This window comes from Equus caballus, chromosome 5, assembly GCF_041296265.1.
Source record: "Equus caballus isolate H_3958 breed thoroughbred chromosome 5, TB-T2T, whole genome shotgun sequence".
NCBI classification, from domain to species: Eukaryota; Metazoa; Chordata; class Mammalia; order Perissodactyla; family Equidae; genus Equus; species Equus caballus.
In genome coordinates this window covers 73,158,458-73,172,641 of record NC_091688.1, presented here as the reverse complement: position 1 = coordinate 73,172,641, position 14,184 = coordinate 73,158,458, and the positions used below count along the sequence as shown (strand labels likewise).

General features: G+C 37.9%; 1 protein-coding gene across 2 annotated transcripts in view; it reads right to left on the bottom strand.

Moving 5' to 3' along the window:
• Positions 1-14,184, bottom strand: part of DPYD (dihydropyrimidine dehydrogenase) — a 768,719-nt gene that overhangs the window by 720,526 nt on the left and 34,009 nt on the right. For both annotated transcript variants that reach the window (XM_023641574.2, XM_023641571.2), the window contains exon 2: positions 9,258-9,368. In XM_023641574.2, coding sequence (XP_023497342.2) covers positions 9,258-9,368 — 111 coding nt within the window. The remainder of the gene's footprint in view (positions 1-9,257; positions 9,369-14,184) is intronic.

Here is a 14,184-nt window from a genome sequence, read left to right as displayed (position 1 = left end):
TGGGAATGAAGGACGACTCCACACCCACTATGATGGTTATTAGTGGAAAAATGTCATGAAGAATCAGCTGGGCTCACCTCACCCACAACACCTGCCACCAAATCCCCAGGAAGTCAGATGTTAGCCCAGAGTAATAAAGTGGGGGGTTTGGGGACAGAAGCAGGGAAAAAAGAATCCTGAAAGTGACAGTGACTAAGCTTCCACTCTTACAGAAGCTCAAAATAGAAAAGTTCAGTTATAGGAAAATAAAGGAGGTTATATTTCCTGCATGCCTGAGTTTCTAGTCTGATATTCGTATTCTCTACACAATCAATCTATTTTTCACCTACTGAAGAAGGCATTAAGTTGCAAACAGTCTTGGTTTTGGTTATTTTTTTACTTCAGAAACTCCTTCAGGCATTGAGTCTATTTTTGGAAGAAAACTACTGTTAGCAATCAGGAAACCAAGCTCAAGCTTGAGAAGTTGTTTTAAAATACGGTCTAGGAAGAGGCGAGGGTAGAGTGAACAGGGATTGCTTTCTCACAGTAAATCTGGTCAAAAGTTCACTTAACTTTGGAGCTTAAAAATGGGAATCCATATGGTGAATTTGATATGTACCAATATCGGGGCCTGCATCCTTTGTCAAGTTTAATGGAGCCCAGTAGCTGGGTTCCAAGCAAGAATGACTCCATCTTCCCTTTCTGAATGAGATTAATTGACTGATAACTTTATTCATTACATAGATTCCTTCCCTTAATAGTCAAGTAAATTTCTGAAGAAAAAATGGACCCAGAAGAGAAGGCAAACTGCAAGGATAATTTCCAAAATACAAAAAGTAACCACAATTGGAAATCATGTGTTACAGGAAAAACACATTGACTTCTCCTTCCTTGTAGGAACACTCCCACTCTGCTCTTGTGGTTCTCCTCTGACCCCTCAGAGTGCTTCTCAAGCTAAATTCTCATCTCTGCCTGCCCTTGCCATGCTGCTGTTCAGTGTCATGCTGAGCCACATGGAGCCTGAGGCAAAAGGAAAAAGGTGAATGCCCCTATGTACATTTTTATATTTTTTTTATCACGATTATTGAGGCTTTGGGAACCCCCTTGCATTTTGCACCTGAGATCAATGTCTCACTTGCCTTTCACTAATGCCTGTCCAAGGTCCAAAGGTCTAACCTGCACTCTCTTTCTACTCTACACACACTTCCTGAGAAACCCTACCCAAAGGCTTTTAGTTACCCATATATATTCTGATGATTTAAACTCTTCATCTCCAACCCTGACCCATTCACTGAGCTACAACTTTTTTTTTAAAGATTGGCACCTGAGCAAACATCTGTTGCCAATCTTCTTTTTTCTTTTTCCTTCTTCTCCCCGAAGCTCCCCAGTACATAGTGTATATTCTAGTCGTGGGTCCTTCTGATTGTGCTATGTGGGATGCCGCCTCAGCATGGCGTGATGAGTGGTGCCATGTCCACACCCAGAATCCAAACCAGCGAAACCCTGGGCCGCCAAAGCAGAGCACGCAAACCCAATCACTCAGCCACAGGGCTGGCCCCCGAGCTACAATTTTTATAACTAAACAGGATGTCCCACCGGTACAAGAAACTGAAAAGGTCCCAAACTAAATGCCCAATCTTTCACAATTTATCCTATAAACAACTAAATGCCCACATAAAGTCAACTCCAAAGTTTATCTATTTATTTTACCTTCTGTTAAGGACTGAATGTTGGTGTTCCCCCAAAATTCATATGCTGAAATCCTCATCCCCAATGTGATGGTATTCGTAGATAGGGCCTTTGGGAGGTGATTAGGTCATGAGGGTGGAGCACTCATGAATAGGATTAGTAGTGTCCTTATAAAAGAGGCTCCAGTGAATTCCCTTCTGCCATGTGAGGACATAGCAAGAAGACAGCCAGCTATGAACCAGGAAGTGGGCCTTCACCAGATACTGAATCTGCCAGTGCCTTGATCTTAGACTTCCTAGCCTCCAGAACTGTGATAAATGTTTGTTGTTTAAGACATCCAATCTATAATATTTTTGTTTCAGAAGTCCAAACAAAGACATCTCATAAATATATTCAAGCTTATCCTCTCTCCTACATACCCACTGCCCCTGGTCTTCCTCATTTGTCTTTCAACCTTCTACACCAGTCCCAGTCCCTGCCTCCCACCTTCCTTGTTAAAACCATCTTCCACACTAAAAGTTAGACTGGTTCAGCTAAAAGCTAATCTGAATGACACACATCAATAATTAAAAGTCCTTGAGGGTTCTTCCTTTGAAAGAGTAGTATTATCATTTACCGACCTTTCTGTCTTTTTCATAAGAATGTGAGAACTTCTTAGCAACGCCTGTGTCATATTTATCTTTATTCCAGTGTGATAAGTGGCATAACACCTGGCCCATTGTAACACGCAATAAACGCAGAAACAAAGTAGTACCTGAGATTGTGAAGCTCACACAGAGAAAAAATTGATTTATCAAAACCTATATATTACTTAGTCATTTTCACTGTCTACAAGGAAAAGAGTCAGTGAGTTATCTCTATCTAATTATTCAAAAATTTCTACTTTAAAAGCTCCAGTGCCAAATTGCATGTGTTCAACCTCTAGATCCACCATTTAGTTGTGGAACTTGGGACAGGTTTCTTAAGCTTCCCTGTGCCTCAGTTCCCTCATCTATGAATGGAGATAAAATATAGTACCTGCCTTATAGAGCGGTTCTCAGTCTTAAATGAGTTACTTCACAAAAAGCACTTAGAAATATAACCACAGTTAGCAAACTCTTAATACACACTACAGTTTATTCTTATTTGTATTTTTTTACTATGAGTACCTACTATGTGCCATGTGTTTAGAACAAAGTAGTTAAAATTCTTAAAAACACGTCTAATAATTGGTTGTCTTTAATTGTATTTTCTTTTTATTTTCACCTAGGGTAAGTTTTGTGATTTGCAACATTTTCTGGTCTTCAAAAATTCCAATGGAAAATGAATGCAAAATATTTATGTAATTAGAACAGTTCAACATTTTTAAAAATTGCAAAAATAAACAGCAGTTATGGAACACCTGCTTAAAAGATACTGGAAATAACTGCTTCATGCTTCATTAATCAGTATAAACACATTTTCCAGTTTAAATCCATTACTGAATTCAGAATTTCCAATTAATCCCAGAATTGTAGTAAATTGCCAAGAGAAAAAATTCCTGGATAAAAAATTTCAAACTTGCCATTCTTAGGACACTTTTACAGGTCAAACATGCCTATTTTCTAAGAAGCCTATAATTCATTTATTAAAACCAAATTTATACATATTTTCAGATAATTTTAGACTTTTTATTTTGTAGATTTTATTCATCTTTGAGACGCATCCAATACAGTGCCTGAAATACAGATGCTTCAAGGACAAAAGTGGAAAGAAGGAAGAAAGGCCGACAGGGAGAGAAGAGTATACAGCGGAGAGGGGATTATACAGTGGAGAGAGGCCTATACAGTGGCTCAAGAAAAACTTCTCTGAGTTGTTAAAAACCCCCAACCCACAACCATGATGCAGATATGCAAAGAGTGGTAAGTCAGTCATTACCTGAATTAAATTAAAACAGAAAATTGGAAAGCCAAAGCAAAATAGTTAGAAAATCAAACAAACATTTTTTTTAAAAAACCTTTATATTTGGTGGTAAGGGAAGTGGTTGAAATGTACCTTTTTCACTGTCTTCAGAAATGATCTAACATTACTGGTCACAAATGTAACAGCCATTAAAATTCACAGTTTCCTTAACTTTGACATATCTGATTTCTTATAATCTTATTTGTCTTTTCTAAGGAGGCCAGCTGATATACTGGAAAGGACACACTGGATTCAGATGCCCAGAATTCTATACCTGACTGCAACAGTAAGTAATTTTAATGATCTTATGTAAATCATTTACCATATTCAGCATAGTCTTCCTCATCAATAAAACAAGGAAATAAATCTGAATTGTCCATTTGCGTCATGGTAAAAAGTTAAATACAAAATGCAAAAGTACTCTGGAATTTGTATAGTACAATATAAGAAAATACATAATCCTTATGCTGAGTATGTAAAGAATATGTAAAAGAAGGGTCATATTCATTCATGCATTCTTTCAACATACACTTAGTGAGAACCAACTGCTCTAGAAGCTATCTTCAGCATATGAAACAAAATGAATGATGAACAACACGCAAAATCCCTGCCCTCCTGAACTTTATATTCTAGTGGAAAAAGACAGATAATAAATACATTAGCAAGTGAAAAACAGTATATCAGTGGGGCTGGCCCCGTAGCCGAGTGGTTAAGTTCGCGCGCTCCGCTGCAGGCGGCCCAGTTTTTCGTTGGTTCAAATCCTGGGCGCGGACATGACACTGCTCATCAAACCACACTGAGGCGGCGTCCCACATACCACAACTAGAAGGACCCACAACCAAGAATATACAACTATGTACCAGGGGGGCTTTGGGGAGAAAAAGGAAAAAATAAAATCTTAAAAAAAAAAATAAAAAAAAAAAATAAATAAATAAACCAGTATATCAGTGTTGAGTGCTATCAAGAAAAATCAAGCAGAGAAGTCTAAGGAGAGCTACGTAGGGATGCAGGTTAGAGTTTTAAATAGGGTGGCCAGAGAAGGGCTTGCTGAGGGCTAACTGTACAAAGAACACTGCCAACTCCAAGTAAGCTGGAAAACCACTGAAAGACTCTAAGCACAAGAATTTTAAAAGGATTACTTGGGTGTATTATTAAGAAGAGACTCTACGAGGAAAGGGCAGAAACATGGAAACCCACTTCAAGGCTACCGAAACAATTCAGATGACACATAATGGTGATGGCTTAGAAAGGTTGATAGTGGTAGAGGTGGTGAGAGGTAATCAGATTCTGGGTATGCATATCTGAAAGCAAAGTCAAAGGATTTTCTAATTAGTTACGGGAGGTGAGAGAAATAAGCAAATTGTGGACTCTAATATTTTGCTATAAATGAAAGAATGAATGGAGATGACTCCAGGAAGAACAGGTTTTGGAGGCAAGATCATAATTTGGATTTTCCACATGTTAAGTCTGAGATGCCTATTAGACATCTAAGTGGTGGTATTCAGGAGGCACTTGGTTGTAGACGTCTAGAATCAAAGAAAGTGCTCCAGACTAGAGATATAAATATAGGAGTCATCAGTCCATAGATGGCATTTAGAGTAAGGAGACGGAATGAGATCACCAATGAGACCACCTGGGCACTCTAATATTTAGGGGTGAGAAGATGAGGAATAACCAATAAAGAGGCCAAGAAGGAGATGCCAATGAGGAAAAGAGAAATCCAAGGAGTCTGGTGTCCTGGAAGCCAAGTGGACAATATATTTCAGGAAGGAGAGAGTGAGTGGCTGTACCGAGAGCTGCTGATATAGGCCAAGATTTGGCTCTGTTTAACAATTTAAAGTTCATTTTCCCTGAAAGCAAACTTTGAGACATGGATTCTGGTGCACGTGCTTTATGGAGTGAGCACTCTTCAGGAAAAACCAGTACAGTAGGGGTAAAGCAGGGTAGGAAGGAGGGAAATGCTGAGCAAGGATGCAGTCAGTGGTACTGTCCAGTCTTAGCCAGAGCCAAATGCTCACAGGAGTTGTCCCTACCTTGAGGCAAGTGGGCAGGCTTCTTTCAAGATATTGTATTTGTCTTTAATTTTTAGAAGTTTAATTATGATATGTCTTGCTGTGGATCTCTTTGGGTTTCACTTGGGTTTCTGAATTGCTAGGTTTATGTGTCTTGCCAAATTTGGGAAGTTTTTAGCCATTATTTCTGTTTTGAGTATTTTTCAGCTCCACCCTCTTTTCTTCTCTTCTGGATGGAGGTGGAAGTCCTGCGGTCTCTCCAGTGACAGCACAGATTATAGATGAGGGAGTGGGCTGGCTTGGTTAGCTGCTGGCTAGTGGGGATGAAAGTCTTGACTCCCTACTCTTTCACCCAGTAGGGGTATTGGGCATCTCATTACCCCATCACAGAGTGGAAGTCTAGGCTCCCCACTCAGCTTTTACGAAATGCATAGGGATGGGGGTCCACAATTTTTTGTTGTGTATGGCTAGAGTAGAGCAGTTATTGTCTAAAAGTTTTCTGTCTTGCTAGGCTGTCACTTCCTGGTCTTTCAGGTGGAGAGAACAGATTTTTGTTGTGGCTTTTGTGTGTGTGTTTGTGTGTGTGCTGGTTGGCGTTTCTGGGTTTCCAATTTCTTCAGCTCCAAGGCTGGAATATATGATGAAAAAAGAAAACCCAGGGAACTCAACACATGTCAGTCTTCAGGTTCTGTGTCCTTCTCTCCATCTTTCAGAGTCCTCTTATGTTTGTCTTATATATAAGGCTTTTTAATTTAGATGAGTGATTATAAAACACAAGTATGAAAATTTACAAATTTTAAAAAATAATCTTTTTTTTTTTAAGATTTTATTTTTTTCCTTTTTCTCCCCAAAGCCCCCCAGTACATAGTTGTATATTCTTTGTTGTGGGTCCTTCTAGTTGTGGCATGTGGGACACTGCCTCAGCATGGCTTGATGAGCAGTGCCATGTCCGCGCCCAGGATTCGAACCAACAAAACACTGGGCCACCTGCAGCAGAGTGCGCGAACTTAACCACTCGGCCACGGGCCAGCCCCAAAACATAAATATCTTTTGGCGAAAGCTTTATTCAATTCTTCATGCCAGCACCAAGACTATAATAATAAAAAGGAACCACATTCTTTAATTGCACTGAGGATAACTTTTAACCCTACCTTCTTATTTCCCCTTAGGGAATGAATCTCACTGCTCTTTGCTAATCCAAGTGTGTCACAAACAGTTTCAAAACGGTATACATCCAGAGAAATAAATATAATCTTATAAAATTATTTTAACATATATTGAAAGTTTTCATTTTATTTTTCTACTAATACTTGCTCTTTATAGACAACTTGAAATGTACAAAAGTGACAAGGAAACAAAGATAATCACTATTAACATTTAGCTATATTTTCTTTTTTCTTTGTGGATATGTGTAAAGATGTGGTTATGGATAAGTACACATAATTATTCTTAAATATAGTGGTGTTTCAGGCATTTTCCAAGTAATATAGATTGTGAGTATATTTCTAGATTTTTAATTATTTCCAAAATAATTTTAATAGTTGCACAATTTACCACTGAATGAATATGCCCTAATTTACTTAAGCACAACCCAGTGGTTGGAATTCGGTGGATCTTTACTCTCATTTTTCTCTACGAAATAAATAATGTTGGGATAATCCTCTTTCTACTGAATTCTTTACGTACATTCCTAATTGTTTTCTTAGGATAGTTTACTAGAAGATGAATTACTGGGTGTAAGTGTTTGATAATTTAAAGGTATTACGATGGGCTGAACAGTGTCCTCTCAAAATTCCTATGTTGAAGTCCTAACCCCAGGACCTCAGAATATAATTATATTTGGAGACAGTCTTTAAAGAGGTAATTAAGTTAAAATGAGTTCTTAGGATGGGCCCTAATCTAGTATGATGGGTATCATTATAAGAAGAAGAAATTTGGACATAGTCACACACAGACGTAAGACAATGTGAAGAAACAGAAACGACAGCCATCTAAAAGACAAGACAGAGGCCTCAGAAGAAACTGAGCCTACCGAGACCTCGATCTCAAACTCCTAGCCTCCAGAACTGTGGGAAAATAAATTTCTGTTCTTCAGGCCAACCAGCCTGTGGGCTTGGTTATGGCAGCCCCAGCAAACTAACACAGATGTTAATGAGTATTGTCGAAGATATCGTCAAATTGCTATTCTAGGAATTTGCACCAATGTATATTTAATGGAAGGAGCCCATCTCACTGCATCTTTGCGATTATAGAAAATATGATAAAATAAGACACTCAAGGATATCATTATGGAATAAAAATGCTAAATTTCCATAAAATAATAACAACAATCATAATAGAGAACCTCTCTTTCTAAGTAAAATTCTGACCATAAATAGTTTAATAATCTATAACTAAGACCTTAGAGAAGTCATCTAATTTATCTGGATCATAGTTTTTACACCTTTAAAATGAGAAATTTAGACTTGATAATCTTTAAAGCCTTTCTAAATTCAAAAATTACATGATTCTTTTTTCATTGCTCTTCAATTGTTCACATCATTATACAGGGTCATGCCTTATACTCAGTCTATTCCTTGATCTAATTTGGGCCACACTGATGTCCTTCCAGAGACCTCTACTAAAATTGTCATGGTATAATGCAAACCTCACAAAACTGGAGCAAGGAAAACTGAATTCCAAATTCAAGTCTGCTACTAAGTGGCTGTGTGATCATCTCAAGTCAGATGGTTTCCCTGTATTTCTATTTCTTTTTTTCATTCAAAAAACTTGGCTGGGTGGTCAGTGACAGAAAAATAAACAATCAGATAAACACATACACACATGCACACAAACCCTCAACTCCCATCCTCAAACAATTCATATGTAGGAAGGAACAATGAAGTACATAAAATAAACTAAAATCATTATGTTAGACACTATATACAAAGTACCAAAAAAGCTAATGTTAAATAAGCTAAAACTATTAATTGTCTCATTAATTAATTTGAGAAAATTAATTTGAGGAAATTCATTTTGAGAAATCAGGAAAAAAGGAAACTGCTTTCTAAATTTACAGATTTCTACCCCCTAAGATGGCATTTTAAATATTGCCTTCAAGGTTAAACTAAATCCCCATCTCCAATTTATGGCCTCCGAGTCTTAGCTCTGCAATCACCTCATAGGGCCCGTTAAATAAGGTTCTAGCAAACAGTAAACTCAGAGAAACAGTGTTTTGCTTCTGCACCTCACCTGGAAATATGAGATATTCACACTAAACATCTAATGTTCATATGTTCCCCAAAAGTGCATTTTCAAACAGTATGTATATACCAGCGTACCCTTCTTCAGCTGAAATATATCCGTAATATGGAAACTGTTCTGTATCATTATGTCACTACATAAAACAAATCTAAGAGAAACTTCATAGATTTTTAAGAAAAATGTTGGCATCAAACTAAATGTATATGATTTTTAGGCATTGCAACAGATTTTTCAAAGCAGTAAAATTAAACACACTTTCAAGATTATTCAAATATAAAATATTTAAAATATAAAAAAATCACAGCTGTACTTTATGCATATTTAATTGTATTTCAAAGCCTATGTAAAATCTTGTCTTACAATGTGTAGAATGAGATAATTTCCAGCGTGAAACCATGTATCAGTGGTACTTACAAAGCAGTTCTTATCAGGATTTCTTTTCCAATGTTTCTTGTCTAATTTCTTGGCCGAAGTGGAACGCAGAACTGCATGAGTTTGTGTTCGAGGATTTAAAGCCAGGATACTCTGAAAACAGTACAAACAATGTATAAACATAGGAAAATATGTGGGCATTTAAAAAAAAATCAAAATTTTATTTTAAGATTCCTTTACACAGCACTCCCACCCTGAAGAAAGGCTTAGCTAGCAGAGAAAATTCTCATGACAATGTGGCAGAAAAAGAAGATTACATGTGATCTAAACAAATTAGAAGAATGACTCAAAATTATCAAGATGGTGTCAAAAAAAAGTAAGTGAGAAATTCTATACTTGGTTTAAAAAGAGAGTCCAGTGTGGGAAAATCCTGATACAACAAACATTCATACAGATAAAGAAAGAAGGACCAAATTATTTTTAGAAAAAACCAAATAATTAAGAAAAACTCTTAAGGATATGAACTGACAAAAAGCTAAAAGTATGTCCAAAATGTGACCTGGCTCCTCAAACAGTTATCTCAACTTACATTAACAGGGTTATACTGGGCAAAATAGGACTGGAGTAATTCCTCTTATATCTTCTACGAATTTGTCAGACAATTCTTGGCAAAAATTAATTCTTCAGGAAAAACAAAGTAAGAAACAGGAATACAACAACAAAACAATGAACCTTGACCAGAGAAAAGGAATCATGGTGGTAATTGCATCAGTTTATTCCAATTAACAATTTTTCCCAACATCTTTCAACAGTGTTTACGTGTTAAAAAAACAATATGTGATAGCTGAAGAAAAAAACTGGAGAAAAGACTTAGAATGAGACAGAGGTTTTCAACAGTTGAAGAGCTTTCACATGGAAGAGGGATTTAACTTATTTTGTATTAGCAGAGAATGCACAACTGAGACTGTAAAAATTAACGGAGGAAGATTTGGATTCAGATATAAATACATAAGTGGTAGCTGAGACTGTGTTAGAAATCACACCAGCCAACTTCATTGCAGTCATTTAAAAGGACATTCATCTCAAACCTTCCTCTCCAAGAGGGTTCCCCTGACTAACCTAGATCTGTCTTTTTGTTCTGGACCACACAAACATCTCTACCAGGACATAGCAGTCCATACAGTAACTGTAGCTTTATAAATCTTTCTTCCCTCCTGAAGCATAAATGCTTCGAGTTGAGAGATTAGAGATTCATTCTTTTAAACTTTGAGTCTCTAATATACAGCACCAACTAGGTAGCAGATGTTCATGTCTGTGAAATAAATGATTTCAAAATCGTGAATTTGGTTTTAATCCATACTGACCATATAAACTGGACTAAATCAATTATTCTTTTTTTTTTAAGATTGGCACCTGAGCTAACAACTGTTACCAATCTTCTTTTTTTTTTCTGCTTTTTCTCCTCAAATCCCCCCAGTACATGGTTGTATATCTTAGTTGTGGGTCCTTCTAGTTGCAGCAAGCAGGACACCACCTCAGCGCGGCCTGAGGAGAGGTACCATGTCCGTGCCCAGGATCCAAACCAGCAAAACCCTGGGCCGCCGAAGTGGAGCAGGCAAACTTAACCACTCGGCCACGGAGCCAGCCCCTCATTTATTCTTTTGGATCTTTAGCTTCCTCACATGCAAAATGTGGCAACACTTGGATCAAAAGACTGCAGTAAACAATAAATGAAATGCATGATACAGCATGCTTTCTAAACTATAAACACCCTAACAATTAAAGTGCAGCAAAAACAAAATCCAGGGATATGTGTGACAGTAATTCTCTGCCCATGACTTGCTCATGCAGAGACTGGGTAAGATTTTCACAGAGACCCTGAGAATGAAATTCCTTCTAGACTTAACCAACTCTCAGATCAATTTCCAAATCTAGATACTATGCAAATTAATGGGTCATTTAATTTTCTTCATATATGAAAAAGACACTTTATTGGGCTTCACAAATAACTATCAAAAAGACCAAAATAAATGAATAGATAAAAGAAATTATAATACTTCTAGGCATACACCAAAAATGTTTCCCCTCAATTATTATAATTCTACAATAAACTTATCTAAAGTAATCATTTACTAAGTGATATCCTGGCTGATTTTATAAGAATATTTATTAATGATAATATGATTCAAACTATAACAAACGATATTATAAGAATATTTATTAATGATAATACGATGTAGGGGCTGGCCCCGTGGCCGAGTGGTTAAGTTTGCGCGCTCTGCTGCAGGCGGCCCAGTGTTTGGTTGGTTCGAATCCTGGGAGCAGACGTGGCACTGCTCATCAAACCACACTGAGGCAGCATCCCACATGCCACAACTAGAAGGACCCACAACGAAGAATATACAACTATGTACTGGGGGGCTTTGGGGAGAAAAAGGAAAAATAAAATCTTTAAAAAAAATGATAATACGATGTAAACCATAACAAATGACTCTTTAAGACAAATTTTACACTTAGTATTCTTAGATGAGAATAAGATCAGAAAAGAGGCACTTCATTCCAGATTTGATTTAAACCAGTAATAACAACGTTAAGAGTTTACAAATTGCTTTCACACACATTATCTAATCTAACTTACAAAAAGCTACTATTATCTCAATATTTTGGATGAGCAAATAAGGTCAGTGTGGTTAATCTCACAATTAATATGCAGAAGGAACTGAATTAGAACTCAGTTCTTCTGAATGTTGGGCTTATATTCAAATTCATCCAAAGATGTGGTCTATATTTTACTGCGAATTTGTGAGATATAACGTAGAAAAGAAAATCTTTTTAACCACATGTACAAACAATACTAAACAGTACCTGAGTAATTCAATAAACAATTAATTTCAAAGCCCTGTCTTATCCAAGCCTTTAAAAACATAACCACTAGGGGTCACTTCCAGAATGGTAGCTTGAGGGCCTCCGCAGATCAACAAACCCATCAAAACAAACATAATTGATAAAAATAACAAACCTTTAAAGTCTCCCGAATTTGTCTGAAGGTCAAATGAAGATACATTTATCCAGGAAAGATCGACTAAAACTTGTTAAGAACGGCAGGAGTCTACGGCATTTGAAGTACAACCTGTCTCTACCCTCCCCTCTCCCAGTTCAGCATGACAAAACTTCTTCACTTGAGTGCAGTGAAGAACATGGGGTCTCTGCCTCCTGCTTCTAGTTGAGGGCTGTGGTATCTCCCAAGGAGGGTAGAGCTGTCAGCGTTTATCATCCCCTTCCCCTCTCTACCTGCCATGCAGCAACTAAACTCCAGGAAAGTGCGGCTGAGAAGTCAGGAGCTCCTTTGCTCCACACAGACCCCACTCATAGAGCAGAGGCTCTGCCTCAGGAGCAGCAGACCTATAACACTGGGGACCTGATCACCCTCATCTCAGCTTGCTATGGTTTGGAGTTAGCATACCAGGAGAAACAAGCTGAGATCTGGGGCTACTGCCTACACCAGTGCCGTGCTCTTATACAAAGCAGGGGTGTCACTTTGAGAGTAGCAGGCTATTGTCACCACCCTAGCTCTGGAGCTGTGGTTCAGAGATTTTTCCCGGAGCAAGAGGCAGGCCATAAGAACAGACAGCTCTCCCCAAAGGAACTGACTTTATTTTAATTTGTATGAGGGGAAGCTCAAATTCTCAAAAACAATAAAGTTTGGTTTGGTTTTTTTTTGAGGAAGATGAGCCCTGAGCTAATATCTGCCGCCAATCCTCCTCTTTTGGCTGAGGAAGACTGGCCACAAGCTAACATCTGTGCCCATCTTCCTCTGCCTTACATATGGGACATCTGCCGCAGCATAACTTGATAAGTGGTGTGCAGGTCCACATCCAGGATCCGAACTGGCGAACCCCGGGCCACCAAAGCAGAGCCCATGAACCCAACTGCTATGCCACCAGGCTGGCCCCTCAAAAACAATAAAGATTTTGATTGCAAACAATTAAGAGGAAGCTGGTAGCCTCATAAGAGCAATAAAACAAATTATAAGCCCAACAGTTTACCAGAGGGACCCAGAGAAAGAGATAGCTAAGAATAGCTCCCCTGGGGTCACAAAAAAACTCAAAAAGTCTCCCAGCAAAGAAGCCCAAATTTAATTGAATCACACTGTGGAGCGATTTATATTCCAGGGCATTGTCAAAAATAATAGAGAAATCAACCAGCAATCAGTAGAGACTAAGAGCTGGGTGGAACAGCAACACAGGCAGACAGTTTAACAGAGAAATCAGAGGACAAGGCATAGAGAGGCCCGCTAAAACCACTGTCATCCAGGGTTGTGCCCAATAACTGTGCACATAATAATTGTGTTATTATGCCCAAGCCTTCACCCTCTGAGAGTGCCATCAGAGGTTCACACTGTGGGCAAAACAGACTTTCCTTAAATAATTCATCAAGTCACTAAACAAATAAGCAAAGAACAACAAGCCCCCATTCCTGGAGGTGGGAGAGGGGGATTAGTATCCAGAATTGCTACACTATGTTATTTAAAATGTTCAGTTTTTAATTTTAAAAAATCGCAAGATATTCAAAGGAATAGGATTGTGTGATCCATACAAGAAAAAAGCAGACAACAGAAACTGTCTTTCTGAGGGCCCAGTTGTCAGATTTAACAAAAACACCAAAGCAGCCATTGTGAGGAAGGTATGATGACAATATCTTGTCACATAGAGAATATTCATAGAGCGATATAAATTATTATAAAAAAGAACCAAATGGACATTCTGGAGCTGAAAACAACAATAACCGAATTGAAAAATTCACTAGAGGGGCTCAAAAGTAGATCTGAACTAGCAGAAGAAAGAATCAGCAAACTTAAAGAGATCGCAAGAAGGATTATGTAAGCAGAAAAACAGCGACAAAAAAGAATGAAAAAAAATTAACAGACCCTTGATATGTAGCACATCATCAAGGACACCAAAATATTGTA